Source organism: Fukomys damarensis, unplaced genomic scaffold, assembly GCF_012274545.1.
Source record: "Fukomys damarensis isolate Sample0158 unplaced genomic scaffold, DMR_v1.0_HiC HiC_scaffold_23, whole genome shotgun sequence".
Taxonomy (NCBI): domain Eukaryota; kingdom Metazoa; phylum Chordata; class Mammalia; order Rodentia; family Bathyergidae; genus Fukomys; species Fukomys damarensis.
In genome coordinates, this window is record NW_022900935.1 from 6079705 (window position 1) to 6097276 (window position 17572).

The window sequence follows — 17572 nt, forward strand, 5'->3', positions numbered from 1 at the left end:
AACGTCAGTCTCCCGCGACTACTGATAGTAAGACTATGTCGTCAAACTGCAAAGACTTCTGGGCATTGAAGTCTAAGTGTGACTGGCTGCCTGGTGGTGGGACTTTCTTGTGATTGGGTGTTGTTGGACCGTCCTAAGACAGCGACGTCTCATTCGCTAGCCTGTGGGAGTTGAGTTTAAATTGGTTGGCGGTTAGGTGCAGAGCTGATCCTCAGCTACGACTGCGAGTTTTTTCTCGGCCCTTTCTACGTGATCCATAGGTTCGTGCTTCCCGACTTCTTTATTCCAAGACCCTGAAGGACGTTTTCCGCTCGTACTCTCTGCCTCTTCGCAGCCCCTTACGTTCCCTGCCCTCGTCTCCACCGCTGAACCCCTGTGGCTCAGTACCCGGATCCGCAGCCTCCACCCAAGCACCATGGCTCCTAGGAAGGGTAGCAGTCGGGCGGCCAAGACCAACTCGTTAAGGAGTCGAAAACTCGCCTCGTTTCTTAAGGACTTCGATCGTGAAGGTAAGGGGCGGATTCCCGGCCGTCGCAACTACCTGCGGCGATCGCGGGGTGCTGGAGGATTGGGGCGCCGGCAACATTGATTTACCCTCTTAGTGACCCCTGTCCTGTTGTCTCTGCGCTTTCGTAGTGCAAGTACGGATCAAGCAGATTGAGTCAGACAGGCAGAACCTCCTCAAGGAGGTGGATAACCTGTATAACATCGAGATCCTGCGGCTCCCCAAGGCGCTGCGCGAGATGAACTGGCTCGAATACTTCGGTAAGAGCTGTTAGTTTCCCCAGGCCGCGGCCTGTAGCCATCTGTGGTTATCCTGACAGCTTTAGAAAGGACTAACTCAGATGTCTCCTGCGGAAGGAGGTCCAACGTGACCACCTGTGGAAAGTTGCAACTTGGGACCGTAGCAGGAACTGTCATCCAGTGCCCATCCCCCAGCCCTGGGCAAAGGGCCAGGCAACAAATATTTCATTCTTCTTGGGCCAGAGGGTCCAGTCAACCTACTCAGAACAGATATAATGAATGGACTGTATTCCAATAAAATTTTATTTGTGGACACTGAAATGCAAATTTTACATAATTTTCAAACTTCACAAAATATTACTCGTATGTGTTTTCCAACTATGTAAAAACGAATGAATAAATGACTTAGTTTATTGGAGCTCAGCTGGAAGAGTTACCCCAAGCAACTCTTTCTGTAGCTTGTGAAAACTGTCCATTTAAAAATGGGCAAGTAGGGCCCTGGATTTAGCTCAGCAGTTCGGTGGCCTGCCTCGCAATCGCAAGGACCCGAGTGCGATCCCCGGTACCAAAAAAAGAAAAAAGTAAAAATGGGCAAATCAAGCCAGGAGTGGCGGCACAACACCTATAACCCTAACACTCTGGGAGGCTGAGGCAGGATTTCAGGTTCAAGTCTCACCTGAGCAACTTAGCCAATCTGTGTCTCAAAATAAAAATGGGCTGGGGATGTAATTTAGTGTAAAGACCCTGAGTTCAATCTCCAGTACGACTGCCCCCACCCCCACAAAGACTATATCACTTGTAAACTCCAAGGACGGGAGGATTTTTTTCTAACCAGAGAAAATTCCTAGCTTCTTTTCCCACCCCCTTATTAAATATCCAGGAGAATGCAATGACTGTCCTTTCTGCTGTACTAATTTCACTTTTTCTGTTTTCCTTATTATTAATAAATACTCAGTATGTAGCCTTCTTGGATAGAAATGTGTGTGATGCTCATGTAGATTTAAAATGATTCTTTTGACTTTCATTGTTATTTATTTAATTAGGCATTCACTCACAAAAGTTGAGTGTGTGATATTTACAATGCTATGTGCTGAAGATGCATCAGGGAATACAACAGACATTGTCCCTGTCTTTGGAAGCTTATGGGTTACAGGGGAAGGTTATTTAAAAATTCACCTACGGGCCGGGGATTTAGCTCATTGGTTCCACTGCCTGCCTTGCAAACACAAGGACCCGAGTTCGATCCCTGGCACAAAAAAAAAAAAAAAAAAAGTAAAAATTCACATACAATTCCAAGTATATAATTAGAATTACACAAAAGAGATAGCATTAAGTATATTTACATAACACTTCCTATTTCAAATGGGCATTACTCCAAATGTTTTACTTACATTAATTTTATTCTCATAACAAGCTAATTATTTACTAATATTATGCCTGTTTTAGAAATGAGAAAATCAAGGAACAGAGACAAAGGTTACTTTGCCCAAGGTCTCACAAGCTAGTAGTGGCAGAATCTATTTGAACACCAAGCATTCTGTTCCCAAAGCCTGAGATCTTAACTGTTATGTACAAGGGTATCTAGCAAGAGAATGGAACCAACATTTTTATTCTACATCTAAAATTCACAAAAACCTTTTCATTCAGCGCATATTTACTATGCCAGATTTTTGTAAGAAGCCATAGTATTAGCTCTAGAACTTGGCCCAAGGCAGGAGTGGACATTTAAACAACTTTGAGTTGCTTCTTGGTAGTTGAGTGTGCTGAGGGGGAGCTACTTAGCAATTTACTATTAACTGTGCAACTTTTTACAGTTTGCCAAAATCTATTATGATATAAGGGACATAAGCAGAGTTTTAGGGTGATGTTTGAGCTGTGTAGGTTTTTGTTGTTGTTGTTGCTTTTTTTTTTTTTTTTTGGTACCGGGGATTGAACTCAGGACCTTGTGCTTACAAGGCAGGCGGCAGAACCACTGAGCTAAATCTTCGGCCCTTGAGCTGTGTTTTTTAGGTTGAATGACAGATTTGTTGTATGCACAGGAGTGTTTTAGCTAGAGAAAATAGTATCATACGAGAGCACTGAATCCTGAGAATCAGTGTCACATTTGGGAAATAACAAGAACCGTGGCGTGGTAGAACATAGAATAATAGGTCAGGAGTTGGGAGAATCATGCTTGGAGAAAGATTAGACTAGATTGTAAAGGTCTTTCCATGTTGGGCCAAGCGCTTACTCTGGTTCAGTTTATAGAGAGAAAATTGATTGAACTAGGAAAGATGACTTATCATTCAAATCTGATAGTAACTAAATATAATGTTCTTTTTAAAGCTCTTGGAGGAAACAAACAGGCCCTGGAAGAGGCAGCAACAGTAAGTGACCTGTCTTATTTCTGGGCTGGCTAGTTTAAGATTCATCCAATCACAAAATTTAACCAATGGGGTACATACTGTAGAAGAGATTCCATATAAGGACATTATTTGTGTCAAGTGAAAAATTATAGTTATGGCAAGGCTGGGAATTTAGCTCAGTGGTTCTGCTGCCTGCCTTGCTAGCGCAAGGACCAGAGTTCAATCCCCAGGAAGGAAAAAAAAATTAAAGTTATGTCAAACACTGAGTACATGAAGTCCAAATAGGTCTGAGTCCTAAAAAGAGAGTATGCTATTATGGTACACAGTTCCTCCAGCCCTTATCTGTAAATTCCTCATCAGGATTCAATAACCATGGATTGAAGATATTTAGAAAACAAATTGCCTCCATAATAAACATGTACTGACTTTTCTTCTTATTCTGTAAACAACATTAAATAGGCTGAATTGGTGTAATTCTAGCACTCAGGCAGCGGCGGGAGGATTGCCACTGATTTGAGACCAGCCTCGACTATATAACAAGACCCTGTCTCCAAACAAAAAAAATTATATAGAATAATGACATTTGGGCCAGGGATTTAGCTCAGTGGTTCAGTGGCCTGCCTCGCAAGTGCAAGGACCTGAGTTGGATCCCCGGTACCAAAAAAAAACAAAAACAAAACAAAAAATAAAACTTCCTTATCTAGAATAATGACATCTACATAGTATTTACAATGTGTTAGGTATTATAAGTAATCTTGAGGTAATTTAAAATGTATGATAAGAGCCAGGCATGGTAGCACACACCTGTAATCCCTTGGAGGCTGAAGCAGGAGGATCACCTTGAGGCCAGTCTTCACTACATAGTTCAAGGCTAGCCTGAACTACATAGCAAGACATTGTGTCTAAAAAATAATAATAATAAAATAAAATGTATGACAGGATGTGCATATGTTATATGCAAATCCATGCCCTTTTATATAAGATCCCTGAACATTTGTGGAGTTTGGTATCTAAAGGGAGTCCTAGGAATAATCCCCCTGGATACCAAGGGATGACTGTATTTTTGGTTTTTGTTCACAGTTCTTGGCTCCTATACCCCTTGCAATTTCTTTTTCTTTCTTTCTTTTTTTTGATAGGGTCTCACTATGTTGAGACTGACCTAGAACTCACTGTGTAGCCCATGCTGGTCTCGAACTCACAGTGATTCTCCTGCCTCAGCCTCCCGAATGCTGGGATCACAGGCATGCACCACCATACGCAGCTTCCCCTTGTAATTTCTTATGTGACTTCAGCAAGAACATTATCTTTTGCTAGCCTGGACTACACAGCGAGACCCTGTCTCAAAAGCAGGGTGGGCATTAGAACATTTTTAATCTATGCCTTCTTTTTCTTTGTTTCTGTGGCCCATTTTAAGCCCATGATATAGACTCAGATCTAATATTTCAAAACACAGTATCTGTGGCTGGGGATGTAGCTCACTGTTTGCTTGCCTAGTATTTGTGAAGCCCTGGGCTTGATCTCCAGCATTACAGTCAGTCAATAAATTGCTGCATCCCTCTTTAAATTAATCAGGCATACAGACCTGCAAATAAGAGCTTCTGGTGTAATAGGAGAGAGATGCACTCACCACACCAGGCAAAGAGTTCTAGCTTTACCTCATATGATTTAAAACCCAGTGACGGAATGATACCTTGGTTCGAAAGCTCTTATATGGGAGGTGTGTTGGGGGCTCCCAAGACCACCACAAGTTTGGTGATTCACTAAGTGGACTCACAGGACTTAGCCAGCAAGTAATCACACTCATGGCAATCATTTATCCCAATGAAAGACACGAAGCAAACTCAGCAGAGGGAAAAAGCATATGGGGCAAAGTCCAAAGGAGACAGGTACGAGCTCCCAGGAGTCCGGTTCCAGTGGAACTGTGTGACACAGGCCAGGCTTCATTCAACATGTTTGCCTGAAAAGCTCATTAGAGACTCGGTGCCCAGGATTTTTACTGGGGGCTACGGAAGCATCTCTGCATAGCAGAACACAGTAGGCGTTCAGTATGAATTATATCAGTTGCACAAAATTTAGCAACAGTAAGCTATTCTTTTTGAGGTTTTTGAGGGGAGGGAGTTGGAGGTTTTGTTTGTTTGTTTTGATACCGGGGATCGAACTCAGGTCCTTGCACTTGTGAAGGCAGGCAGTAGAACCACTGAGTTAAATCTGGCCCTGTTTTTTGTTTGTTTGTTTTTTTTGAGACAGAGTCTCACAATGTAGCCCAGGCAGGCCTCTTGACTTTTTTTTTTTTTTTTTTTTTTTTTTTTTTTTTGAGACAGGGTCTCTCTATGTAGTTGAGACTGACCTGGAACTCACTATATAGCTCAGGCTGGTCTCTAACTCACAGCGATCCTCTTGCCTCAGCCTCCCAAGTGCTGGGATTACAGGTGTGTGTCACCATGCCTGGCCAGGCCTCTTGACTTTTGACAGTCCTCCTGCCTCATGCCTCAGCCCCAAGTGCTGGGATTACAGGTGTGTGTCACCATGCCTGGCCAGGCCTCTTGACTTTTGACAGTCCTCCTGCCTCAGCCTCCTGAGTGCTGGGATTATAGGCATGCGCCACCACACCAGGCCAAATGAGCTATTCTTACAATAGAATGGTGAGAGTCCTGAAATCCAAGTTCCCAGATGCCAGCCAAGGTCCAATCCTGCAAACAGGCCTTGCTACTGTGTATCAGGCTTAGACCTACTGTGTTAACTCGTATGTACTGTGTATGTCCTGCCACCAGTGACAACTTTACTATGTGCCACTTGTTAGTAGAGATGGCAGAATGTTGACAGGAATGCCACCACTTCATTCTATCAACCATGGTGGACATCACTAATCTATTACAGCACTGTAAGTCGCAACAGCCTCAGAATCCTTCTCTGAGCACTGCACATAATCCCTACCAATCATATGTGAAACCTGGGCCATCCCCAGTCTGCAATAACTAGGCAAAGGTTTACATGCATCCCATGAGGAAAAGACTACAACTGCTATTCCCTGTACCTCTACAGATGGATGGTCCCAAGCATGAACAAATCGAATTAGAATGGTTACTCCAGGGAAGCCTTTTTGAAGGTCCTAGGAGCATCAGTGAGACGCAGTAGCCTTACCAAAAGAATGAGAAGTCTGACACAGGATCAAACGTTATAGAGGACGTGAACCATTAGGAACTGGTGTTTGCAGATGGGCAGTAAGCAGGTATAACTTTAGGAAACAGTTTGGCACAATATCAAGAATGACATTCATGGAACTGGTAACACTGTAATGCCACGTCTTCCCAGGTGTATATCCAAGAGAAAACTTGATATCAAATGCAACAGGCACATATTTAAGACAGTTCAAAGTGGCAGTTCATAATGGCACAAAATTTATTCATGGGAGAATGAATAAATCCATTATGCTGTAATCATGTAGGATATTATATAGCAGTAAAAATAAATTACGTACAACCACAAATAGTGGTAAAAAAACAAGCAAAACCACCAAAAAATTTAAGCATAGTTTTCGCATTTGTGAAAAAGTATGTTGTATGTATACACAACTGTGTGTGTGTGTGTGTGTGAGCACACTCAGATGCCTACACTTTCTTTTAAGCAAGTGGAATAATAGTGATTATCTCTGAGCAATGACAGGATTAGGGAGACTGGTCACCTTTAGAGGCAAAGAAATGAAACAGGGACAGAATACATGGCTAGAGGCAAGTTATCCGCAGTGTTTTTTGGTTTTGGTTTTGGTTTTTTTTGGTGGTACCTGGGATTGAACTCGGGACCTTGCACTTGCAAGGCAGGTGGTGGCACCACTGAGCTAAATCCCCGGCCCAACCCACAGTGTTTTCATTTTGGATTGTATGACAGTTAGTTTATGAAAGTTCACTATATTGTAACTCACACCTTTTTTGACAGGTATCAAATAAAATGTTTTTAAATTTTTTTTTAACCTTAATATGCTGTTTCTCCCATTGGATTAAATAAACCTGGTAATTTCCTGCTGTGTTTGCGACAGGCTGATGTGGATATCACAGAAATAAACAGACTAACAGCAGAAGCTATTCAGACACCCCTGAAATCTGCCAAAAGTGAGTACTTTTCAAAACCCTTATTGATCAGAAAGAGGCTGAAGTCTGAGGAGCAGGGCCTCCTTCTCTCTTTCCGGTCCTCGATCTTAGAAATCCAAAAATTTGATTTGAGCTGCTGCATTCAGTTAGTTGTAAATAGGGCTGTACTAACCAATCTCATACCACTGATGTGGGGAGTAGGGGGAGACTGATGTGTGCGCTGACATCAAACTGAGAAGAGGAAATGAACAACTGTGTGAAGCCAGGCTCGGTGGTGCACACTGACGACCCTAGCACTTTGGGAAGGCCAGGCAAGAGGATCCCAAATCTGAGCCCAGCCTGGGTCATTTAGTGAAACCCTGTCTCAAAAAATAAAAAAAGGCCAGGCATGGTGGTACACACGTGTAGTCCCGGCACTCGGGAAGTTATTAAACGTTAGTGAGGACAGACCTGACCCTTGGCCTGGATGTGGAAACCTTATTTCACTGACAAGGGCCAAAACACTGTACACTTCTAGTCCGACTGGCTTTCCATCAGAATTGCCTTGCAGAGCGAGGAGAGCATGAGATGTTTGCTTTCGTAAGGACGTGTTCTAGTCCTAGCTCCCTCAAGTTATGACAGAACTGGGCTTGAGCATTCCTAGAGTTCCTCAGCCATATATTTACGCTCAGGTCACTTTGGGTCATTTCTACATTTAAGTAATACTGGTTTCTCTTTTCAGTTCCATCAGTTTTGCTTAGTTGTCATTGATGATGAGGGTCTTAATGATTTTACTTTTTGAAACTGAACCCACCAGGACCACTGCACTTCAATATATTATAAACAGTTAAAAGATAAAGAGAAATTCTAATACATCAGAGCTGTAGCTGACAAAAAAGCTTAAAGCCTTTAGTCCAGTCTCGCCCCCCACCATGATTAAATCCATGAACTCTCTATCAAATCCCTACTCAGGATAATATAGCTCCTGGTTGTATGCATTTAGTGGTGAAACGTTCTACATTTTATTACTGGACAGCTGTGATGATGAGAAAGTTCTTCTAATTTTGAACCAAAGTTTCTTTGTGGTATCTATGTATCAATACTAGTTCCATTTTTGTGGTGCCCCAAAAGAGCTATCTTTCTTAAGACAAGCCCTTAGATATTAAAAATTGGAGTGCCAGGACTTTAGCTCAATGGCACTGCGCCAGCCTTGTAAGCACAAGGTCTTGAGTTTGATCCCTGGTACTGAAAAAAAAAAAAAAGAAAGAAATTGGGTTCTCACTGGGTGTGGTGGTACACACCTGTAATCCCAGCACTTGGGAGGCCGAGGCAGGAGGATTTCCCCAAGTTTGAGGCCAGCCTAGGCTGCATAGTGAGTTCAAGGATAGCCTGAGCTGCCTTGCGAGACCCTATCTCTTAAAACCAATATATAAGTAAATAAAGATTTCAATCTTTCAGTTTAAACATCCTTCATACTCCTTTTTCTCCTAAAATGATTGTTTTATTTGTTTGTTTTTTTAAGAGGCATGAGAAGGATTTATTAGAGGAAGATATAAGATGCAGTTGAGCGAGTATGGTGCTCAAAGAAATGAGGCGCCTCTCCTAAAACAACTGTAATGATAATTTTATTTATAAATAACATTATAATAATACTTATTTTAATTTGTGTCTGGGCTGTAGATTGATTCATCTCACAGATACTTAATAAGCACCTAAAGGTCCATTTCTAGGGTCTAGGGATACAGGGATAACAGTAACGACCTATGCTTGTGGAATACCTGTTCCAAGCTTCATAACAACCCTGTAAAGTGATAGCTCCCTGTTAGAGATGAGGAGACCGGAATACTTTTTTTCTTTTTGGTACCAGGGATCGAACTCTGGTCCTTGAGCTTGCGAGGCAGGCAGCGGAACCACTGAGCTAAATCCTTGGCCTGGAATACTTTCGATTAAAGCCTTTTGACCTAGTAAATAGTAGCTCCATACCTCAGGTCCGAGTCTGACTTAATCAGAACGCAGGCCATCCCTAACAAGCATCAGCCATCATAGGGTGACGATTGGCTTCCTTTGTTTAAACTGCCCTCTTCTTGCTGGGCATGGTTGTCCACACCTGTGATCCCAGCCCTTGGGAGGCTGAGGAAGGAGGGTCACCACAAGTTCAAGACCAACCTGAACTAATGGCAAAACCCTGTCTCTTCCTTTAAAAAAAATGAATTTCTGGGACTCAGGGTATGACTTGATGGCAGAATTTGGATGCCTTGAATGCACAAGGCACTGGATTCAATCCTCAGCCCCACCAGACAGAAAAACAGTATGTGGGCCGGGGATTTAGCTCAGTGGTTCTGCCACCTGCCTCGCAAGCGCAAGGTCCTGAGTTCGATTCCTGGCACCAAAAAAATTTTTTTGAAGTGTGTGAAGCCTATTTCTTGATTATAGTCTCACATTGCATAAGTTGTTCCTATAAGAAAAGTGAATGCATTCAAGGTTCCATCAGAGATCACATGCTATTCAATCTGCTTCTTCATAGAACGAAAGGTAATACAAGTGGATGAAATGATAATGGAAGAAGAAGAAGAAGAAAATAAACCTAAGAATTTTCAAACTGCAAGAGTAAGTAGGAATTCAGGTAAAGTGATCATTAGAGGAAGAAGCCAGTAGGTTCTCCCTATACTCATTAGGACACAGTCTGTTCAAGGTAGGTGAGGTTCTACTAGCTAGAAAAAAAAAGGGGAGAATATTCCATGTAGAACTACACAAGTGACCATGTGAGGAACAGGAAGAAGTTTGGTACGGCTGGAATAGAAACTAGGGGTAGGGGTAAGAGCGGGGACAAGATAATAGTTGGCCTGTGTGCCGAGCTAGGAAGTTTCCAGTCGGGCAGCTCTGTAATGGTAACATCAGATTGATATTTCAAAATGGAATTTAGTGTCAATGCAAGAAGAGAAAACAAAGAAACCAAGCAGGCTGAACTGAGGCAGAGTGAAAAGCGTGGGTGGTTTTGAGATGTTTTACGAAGGACACTGGGCGTGATCGGTGGAAGAAGGAATCGGAGGTGACAAATGCTTTCTTGCGTAGGCGGCTGCCATTCGATGAAACTGGGACCCAGGAGGCAGAGTGGTGGTTTAGGTTAGAGTGAAGGCGGAGCCAGTGCCAGCCGCTTGACCTGCTAAACGCTAAGTACTTTTCCAGGACGTCTAGGCCAGATGGGAATTTTACCTGGAGCTCAGAGAGAAAGAGGAGATTGAGAGACCCACTGACTCCCAGATCTTGAGGTTCTTGTCCCAGGATAGGAGGAGAAAAGCTTGTACGGGGAGAGTGTAAGGGAGGAGAGCCGAGGGTAGGCACCGGAGGAAGGCGGGAAGGGGCTCCTAAGGCAGACTGTGCAGGGACAGCCAGAGACGGAGAGAAACTGGGTCAGTCCGGAAGACAAGAGAAGAAAATCATCGGGCATTAAGGAGCCACAATCAGGTACGACGCGGGCAGGGAAGAACTGCAAGCAACAGTACAGAAAGTAGTGCCGGTGAGCCAGGCTGCAGTCAGGTAAAGGCTTGTGCCTGTAAATGGCCCAGACCTTTGAGTTTGTGGTCCCAGCCAGTCTGCGTCTAGAGTAAGCCAGTATAAGTCGGTTACTTAGGCTCTGGATATTTTCGTCGTCTGTGAGGCGGACGTTCTCCTGCGCAGTGCGTCTTCCCTTCCAGAGCTGGTTCTCCTTTTCTCACCCTCCCTCCCTCTCCCTCCTGCTGGGCTTTGTATAACCTCAGTTTTGCTTGATTGTGACTTCAGGTCAAAAGGTGTCCTCCATCTAAGAAGAGAACCCAGTCCATTCGAGGAAAAGGCAAAAGGTAACAGGCTTTCCAAAGTTAGGTATGGTTTGGGTTTGTTTGCGAACTTTATACAGCAGGATGTGTTTGCTCCCGCTGGCCTACACCAGTGCCTTCTCAGTGCGTCTGCCACGTTCTCTCTCTTCCCCTACTGTTTAGTTTTATTTTGTGTGCAGTACTAAGAATTGAACCCAGAGACTGCTGAGCTACATGGCCAGACACTTACGTTGTTTAACTTTCGGACAAGGTCTCACTCACTTCCCTAGGTGGGCCTTGAACTTACGATCTTCTTGCCTCCCGAGTAGCTAGCATTATAGGTATGTGCAGCCTCCCCCACTTTTTTTTTTTTCAACCCAAACAAGGAAAATAAGGCTCAGAAGAGTATCGTAGGAACTGCATACGATGTGGACTTACTTGACGGTCCGTGTACAGATACCGAGCTGTCACCTTCCCATAATTGGTTTCTTGAAACCACTCGGTCCATGGGCCGGCGTTGATTACGCTGGGCTCCACTGTAGACTGAGAGCACAGGGCACAGCTTAGGAAAGCAGGCGTACAGATGCCTGTGTCTGTGAGTGAGAAAGCTGCTCGTGTCTCCCTGGATGCAGCGAGGCAGCAGGACATTAGCCAGGTGCCTTGCGAGAGGACAAGAATTCTAGCTGGGGGGAGTTTGCATTGCCAAAAGGTAGTTACCTGAGCTTGGCTGGGAGTCCGGTGCTAGAGACCGACGGCTTGTGGTCAGAGTCCGGCTCTTCTCCAACGAGCTGTATGATCTTGAGCAACTTCTTTAAACTCTGTACCTGAGTTTCCCCATCTGTCAATGAAGATGTAAACCGCGCTTCACTCAAGGCGGCTGGGAGGGTCAGTGTCCGATATGATCGGCGCTGTCCACGTTACCTGTCTCTGCGGCCACTGACGCTGTTGTTGCACCTGAGAACTGACATACTTCGTGGCTGTTTCTTACCTGTAGGTCAAGCTATGACAACCTTGTGACCCCAGCCGTGGGCCGATTGGAGTTGTCTCTGGTAAAGCCAACTCCAGGCATGACACCCCGGTTTGACTCCAGGTAAGCAGTGCTTGGCTGCAGGTGGGAGCCCAGCAGCGAGTAGCACTCAGATAAGATGGGGAGTTTAAGAAATGCTGCAGAGCCCTTGGACTGGGAGCCCGAACCTGGGAGCCATCTCAGTTTAGCACTGTTCGCCTCCCGAGTGCAGGTTCGCCTGTTTTCAGTAACAGAACTGACGATCCTGGTCAGAAGTTTTTGAAAGCTGGGTAGGCACTTTACTATACCCTTGATCAGAGCGAAAATTGAGGCCACCTTTTTGGAGGCTAAATGGATGAACTTGTTTATAGCACAAAATAATACCTTCCACGGGGGCTAGTTGACAAAGTGGAAAATGCTGTCTAGTCCTTACAAGAGACTGGATGTGCGTGTGCTCCAGGGAAGGGGCTACACGGTCAGGTTGCTGGACAGTGTGTAACGTGATCCCACGTGCTTTATATACATGGAGGTTTTCCGGAAACGTACAGTAGGAATTACTTAGTTAATTACCTGGGGAGCGGAGCAAGAAGTGCTTATCTCTGGGGTAGAGACAACGAGGAATTCTTCCCCTTTTTTTAATTCCTGCTTTTCTGCTTATTCATACGAGCACGTAGCAAGAGACATTTAAGGGAAAATGGGAGCCACACTTGAGCATTGAGAAAGTTGGTTTGGGGATTCGTATCATGATCTAATTGGCGTCGTCTTCCTTTGACCCTAGGAAGTTCCCCCTGACGGAAACACTTAGGCATTCTCAGGGAACACATTAACCAGTCTATTTCTGGCTCTATGGATGGGTGGATGACTGGCACCCATGTGGAGCTTTGGTCCTAAAATGTACACAGATAAGGGTTGACTTTTGGGAGATGTATGTTTGATAATTACCGCCTCCTTTCTCCAGCTGTGTTTAGTCATTACTGCTTTTTAAAAAAAAAAAAAAAAAAAAAAATTGCCTCTAAATTTAGAACTCACTTTCTTAGAAATGTGTGATTTGAAAGCTGCAGCTTGAAAACCAGCTGGGGGTTGGATGGGCTCACTGCATCTGGTATATCATTCACGTTTGCAAAACCATCTTCACAGTGCTTCTCTGCTTTGTAGGGTCTTCAAGACCCCAGGCCTGCGCACTCCAGCAGCCAGAGAGCAGATTTACAACATCTCCGTCAATGGCAGCCCCCTCGCTGACAGCAAAGAGATCTCCCTCACTGTGCCAGTGGGCGGAGGCGCGGTTAAGTATCGCCGCCGGAACCAGGCCAAAGTGCACTGCTCGCTGAAGCAGTTCTCTGTCTGAGCGCTGCCTCTCTCCCTCAGAGTCCTTTCAGTTGCATGGGTCTGGTCTCCATCAGAATCCAGTTTTCTGTACAGTTGCAGGGCCGGACTGGGAAGGTCCCTGCCTGGCTCGGGGTTCTGTCGGTTCATCACCTACCAGTACCCAGGGATTACAGCAGGCTCAAAGTGAAGACGCGATTCCTGCCCAGTTCAGGAGTCAGACAGGCCCTCAGCTGTAACACCTGTAGTATGTGCGATAATAGAGCTATCTTAAAGAGAGTGCAGAGGAAGGGACCTCTGGGCTATGTGTCGTGTGTAACAAGGGCAGCACATGAGCTGTGTCTTCACATCCGAGATGTTCAGGAATTCTAAAGCACACTGAGCCTGGTTTCTCTGGGCGGAGAAGAGCAGGCTGTTGACCTCAGCCCCTGAGAGGGGAACGGCTCATCTCAGTGTGGTCTGCATGGCATTTCCGAGCCCATGCGCATGCCTTGGTACCCGGGTGATCTTGCCAGCAGCCAGTAATAGCACCAATGGTGTCATTGTCTCAGGCCTAACACCCCTCCTGCCTACTTTGCTGTTGCTCCATCTCGGCCATTCCTGCTACCGTGCGCAGGATATCGGGGGACCCCTGGGCTGCTGGGTGGACGTGTCTGTCTGGGAAAGGACATGCCAGTTTGAGCCATTCTTTCTCCACACAGAGCATGCGGTTATTGGCCAGCGACTTGCAGAGGATTGATATTGCACAGCTGGATCCGGAGGCCTTGGGGAACATTAAGAAGCTCTCGGTGAGTCTCATTCACCGTCATCTAGTGTCTTGGTTTAGCTCTCTTTAAGACTGTCCTTTGGGTCTGGCCTAATACTTAATCCTCAAAACCGTCTCACCTCCTCCCCGCCAAGAGGTGTTTGACTATTTTTGTACTTAATAGCAGCAGCTTACTCCCTATATTGGTGTAGAGGTTTTGGTCAATTCCCAATGCCTGGCATTGAGGCTCTAACGTTCTGCCTCAGACAGTTGGGGCCAAGGTATTCCCGGGCCCCCTGGACCGCAGGAATTGGAATTTCCTTATAGTAGTCAAGGAGGGGAGGAGCTTGTTTGAAGGGTTCCCACAGAATCCCAAAAAGAGCTCCACAGCCCGGCCTGCAGTTCACGGGGTCTGCACCGCTGCACCACCCCAGCCCTGGGCCTGACGCTCATTTCTCTTTGCACTGCTCCTTCTCCCTCAGCACCTGACCTCCACAGGGCTCTTGCTTCTGCTCTCCCTGAATACTGACTCAGGCGTGTCTTCGGGGGACCACACCTCCAGCTCTTAACTTTATTGTTCCAGTGCCAACCCTGCTCAGTTTCCTCTCTTAGTTTAAATTCTCAAGGGGAAGAGTTTAACACCCAGGTCTGATCTGATAAACCCCCTGGTCCAGTTATCTGTGATCTTGGGTGGTAGGTGGGAGCCCTGCTAGGCCTACCCTTCCGTGGGGCCCTGAAGGGCAAGCCAAAGGCGGGGGACAGGGGTGGAGCTGGGTTCCCCCACACACACACCCAGCCACCCAAATCTTGTGAGTGTAAGCACCGCTATCTCCATATACTCATATGATACCTTCACTATCTCAAGATGATATTTTACCCCGGTCACTGAGTACGTGATACAGACAGACAGTGGCGGGCAAAGATTCACTCGGACCTGTGCTTGGGTGGAGTGTAAGTGGCTGACCTGAGGGGCATTTGTGCCAACTGCTATCTTCCCAAGTGACTTTCTAACTCCTCTTTTTAGAACCGTCTCGCCCAAATCTGCAGCACCATACAGACCCACAAATGAGAAGACAGCAGAGCAAGGCAGACTGGAACGTGCACCCCTCCCCCTTCTCCTCCTATTTCTCCTCCTCCAGTGCAGCAGTAGCGGGTGTACTAAGGGGGCTCTGGAATCTTTCACCTGCTGTGCCCAGCACTTCGTGTCAAGCTGATTTGTGGAACAGCATTTTTTGTTTATTCCTGTTTATCAAAGACCAAAAATTGCTTGGAGACAGCTTCCAGTCTTGCACCTCTACCTCTAGTTAATGGGAGTTTAGATAAAGGAATTGTAGGGCTTAAGAGTAGTCTAAGGTTTTACATGACCAACTGCAGAGTAACTGTCTCTAAGCGCTCTGCTCCCGTGGTCCCTGCTGAGTCTGCCAACTGCAGCTTCTGGGGATGGGGTCATCCAGAGGACAGTCGTTACTTGTCTGGTGACCTCGTTCCATGTGGTTTCCCTATGTCCAGGACATGGACTAGTTAGTTACATGAAGTCACAAGTGAGACCTTGTGCTTCGGTAGCCGCTGCCCCGAAGAACTATGTCCTGTGTTCCAAGAACTTAAGAACGAGCTTTCTCATTCCCCGGCTTGTGGGCACATAGCTTCCCCTGTGTGGCTCTTTGTTATATTTTGTTATTACTTCAGTCCTGCACAGACCGAATCGTTTTCAAGTTGTTTTATTCTCCCTTTTCCTAAGACTTTTGTACATACTGTTTCCCTGAGTAATGGTATCCCAACTTTGAATAAATTCTGGTTTGCTTTGGTTTTTTAATTAATAGCTTCATCTGTGCCACATGAATTAGGGTGACAGTTCAGGGGCTAAAGCTGTTAGAGTGGGAGTCACTGGACAACTGCTTTCCTCAGGAGGTGTGAAAACCCTTCCTGTCGGCAAAATCTTTCCAGTACCTGAAGGGGGTTCACACCCCAGATCCAGGGCCCAGTGACCTCAACCCCCAAGCAGGTTTCTCCAACTTCAGCAGCTACACGTTTGCGTTTAGAAGAACAAAATCAAGGCTGTCTACAGTAAAGCTGTGGAGTGAAATTTCCTCGGCCAGAACGGAGCAGGAGTGAGGCGACTTGGTGATCGTGCTGCTCACCCTTCAAGTCGCCAAGCTCTGACGGACCTGCCTTCCCAGGACCTCCCACACTGCAGCGGTCAGCTCAGAGCACACAGTGTCCAAGGGTTCTTCCTACGGGACATTAGTCAGCCAGCTTGTTGGACACAGACGGTAATGGAGAGCCCTTTCATAAGTGACATTGTTTGGCAGAAAGATTATTCAGTGCAAGGAAGTAACCACACCTGAGGCTTCTGCCTGGTCCTCTTCTACTGCACCACTGGGGAAGAAGGGCTGACTTTAAGAAGCACCTAGTCGTGGCGCACACCTGTAATCCCAGCACTCCAGAGGCTGAGGCAGGAGGATCGCTGTGAGTTCGAGGCAAGCCTGGGCTACATAGTGAGTTAAGGGCAGTCTCAACTACATAGTGAGATCCTGACTCAAAAATCAAACAACAACAAAAAGAAGCACCTAGAAGCCAACATGTTTTACCCAGGGCAAGGTTCACCCTAGTTCACACCACTGCCACAATGAGCCTCGTTGTAGGAAATGGCTTAGTATGCAATAGGTGCTGAATCAAAGCCTGTGACGGAGATAGGCAATTCCATGCTACAGAACAAGCTAGTGCGGTTTTTTGCTTTGCTTTTGCTTCTTGTTTTTGTTTTGTTTGTTTGATGAGAGATTTTTGCTATGTAGTTGCAGGGTCTCATGTGGCTCAAAGCCTTGAACTCACTGTATAGCCCAGGCTGGCCTCAAACTCACAGTGATCCTCCTGCCTCAGCCTCTCATGTGCCGGGATTACCCACATTTGCCACTGTGCCTGACTGGAAGAGGCTGGTTTAGAAGGTAGAGTTCCCCACCGCAGAAGCTCAAGGCATGGACTGAACTATGTCACAAGACTGGGATATTGCAAAAAAAATTTTAAATCTTAAGTGTCAGCCCACAGACATTTCACCCTCACATTTTTGGTTGGTTTGGGTTTTTGGTTTTTTTGTTTGTTTTGGTTTTTATTTTAAATATTTGGTAAGTTGCTATAATTTTTTAAATTTTGTTTTGTTTTGAGACAGGGATTTGCTATGTAGTTCAGGCTGGCCTTGAACTCACTATGTAGTCCAAACTCGTGGCAATCCTCGTGCCTCAGCCTTCCAAGTGCTGGGATTGCAGGTGTGTATCACACACCCAGTCCTAAAAATTTTTTTAAATTTTGTTTTGTTTTGTTTTTTGAGACAGGGTCTCACTATGTAGTTGAGACTGCCCTTAACTCACTGTGTAGCCCAGGCTGGTCTCGAACTCACATTGATCCTCCTGCCTCAGCCTCCTGAGTGTTGGGATTACAAGAGTGTGCCACCATGTCTGGCTAATTTTTGAAAAATGTTTTAATCTATTTTAAAATTTTTGATCTATATTTTAATATAAATTTCAGAGCATGAAATATAACATTTTCCTACTTTTCAA

The 17572-nt window shown here is 45.5% G+C and overlaps 1 protein-coding gene and 1 long non-coding RNA gene across 2 annotated transcripts; one reads left to right on the forward strand and one right to left on the reverse strand.

Moving 5' to 3' along the window:
* The first annotated feature begins 80 nt into the window (after positions 1–80).
* Cdca8 (cell division cycle associated 8) lies at positions 81–15794 on the forward strand. The gene is made up of 10 exons (XM_010625831.3): positions 81–509; positions 637–765; positions 3070–3110; positions 7123–7195; positions 9678–9760; positions 10934–10992; positions 11942–12037; positions 13109–13235; positions 13978–14064; positions 15046–15794. The coding sequence occupies exons 1-10, from the start codon at positions 416–418 to the stop codon at positions 15088–15090; spliced, it is 834 nt and encodes a 277-aa protein (XP_010624133.1). The 5' UTR covers positions 81–415; the 3' UTR covers positions 15091–15794.
* Positions 9713–12011, reverse strand: LOC104863446. Its single transcript, XR_780578.2, has 3 exons — positions 11665–12011; positions 11386–11490; positions 9713–10952 (listed from the first exon to the last, which is right to left on the reverse strand). It is a non-coding gene; the product is annotated as an uncharacterized LOC104863446 (long non-coding RNA).
* Positions 15795–17572: the final 1778 nt, after the last annotated feature.

Coding starts and splice junctions, on each gene's coding strand:
- Cdca8 (XM_010625831.3), top strand. CDS start 416: ATGGCTCCTAGGAAGGGTAGCAGTCGGGCGGCCAAGACCAACTCGTTA. Junction 3,111..7,122: donor CCCTGGAAGAGGCAGCAACA/GTAAGTGACCTG, acceptor TGTTTGCGACAG/GCTGATGTGGATATCACAGA. Junction 10,993..11,941: donor ATTCGAGGAAAAGGCAAAAG/GTAACAGGCTTT, acceptor TCTTACCTGTAG/GTCAAGCTATGACAACCTTG.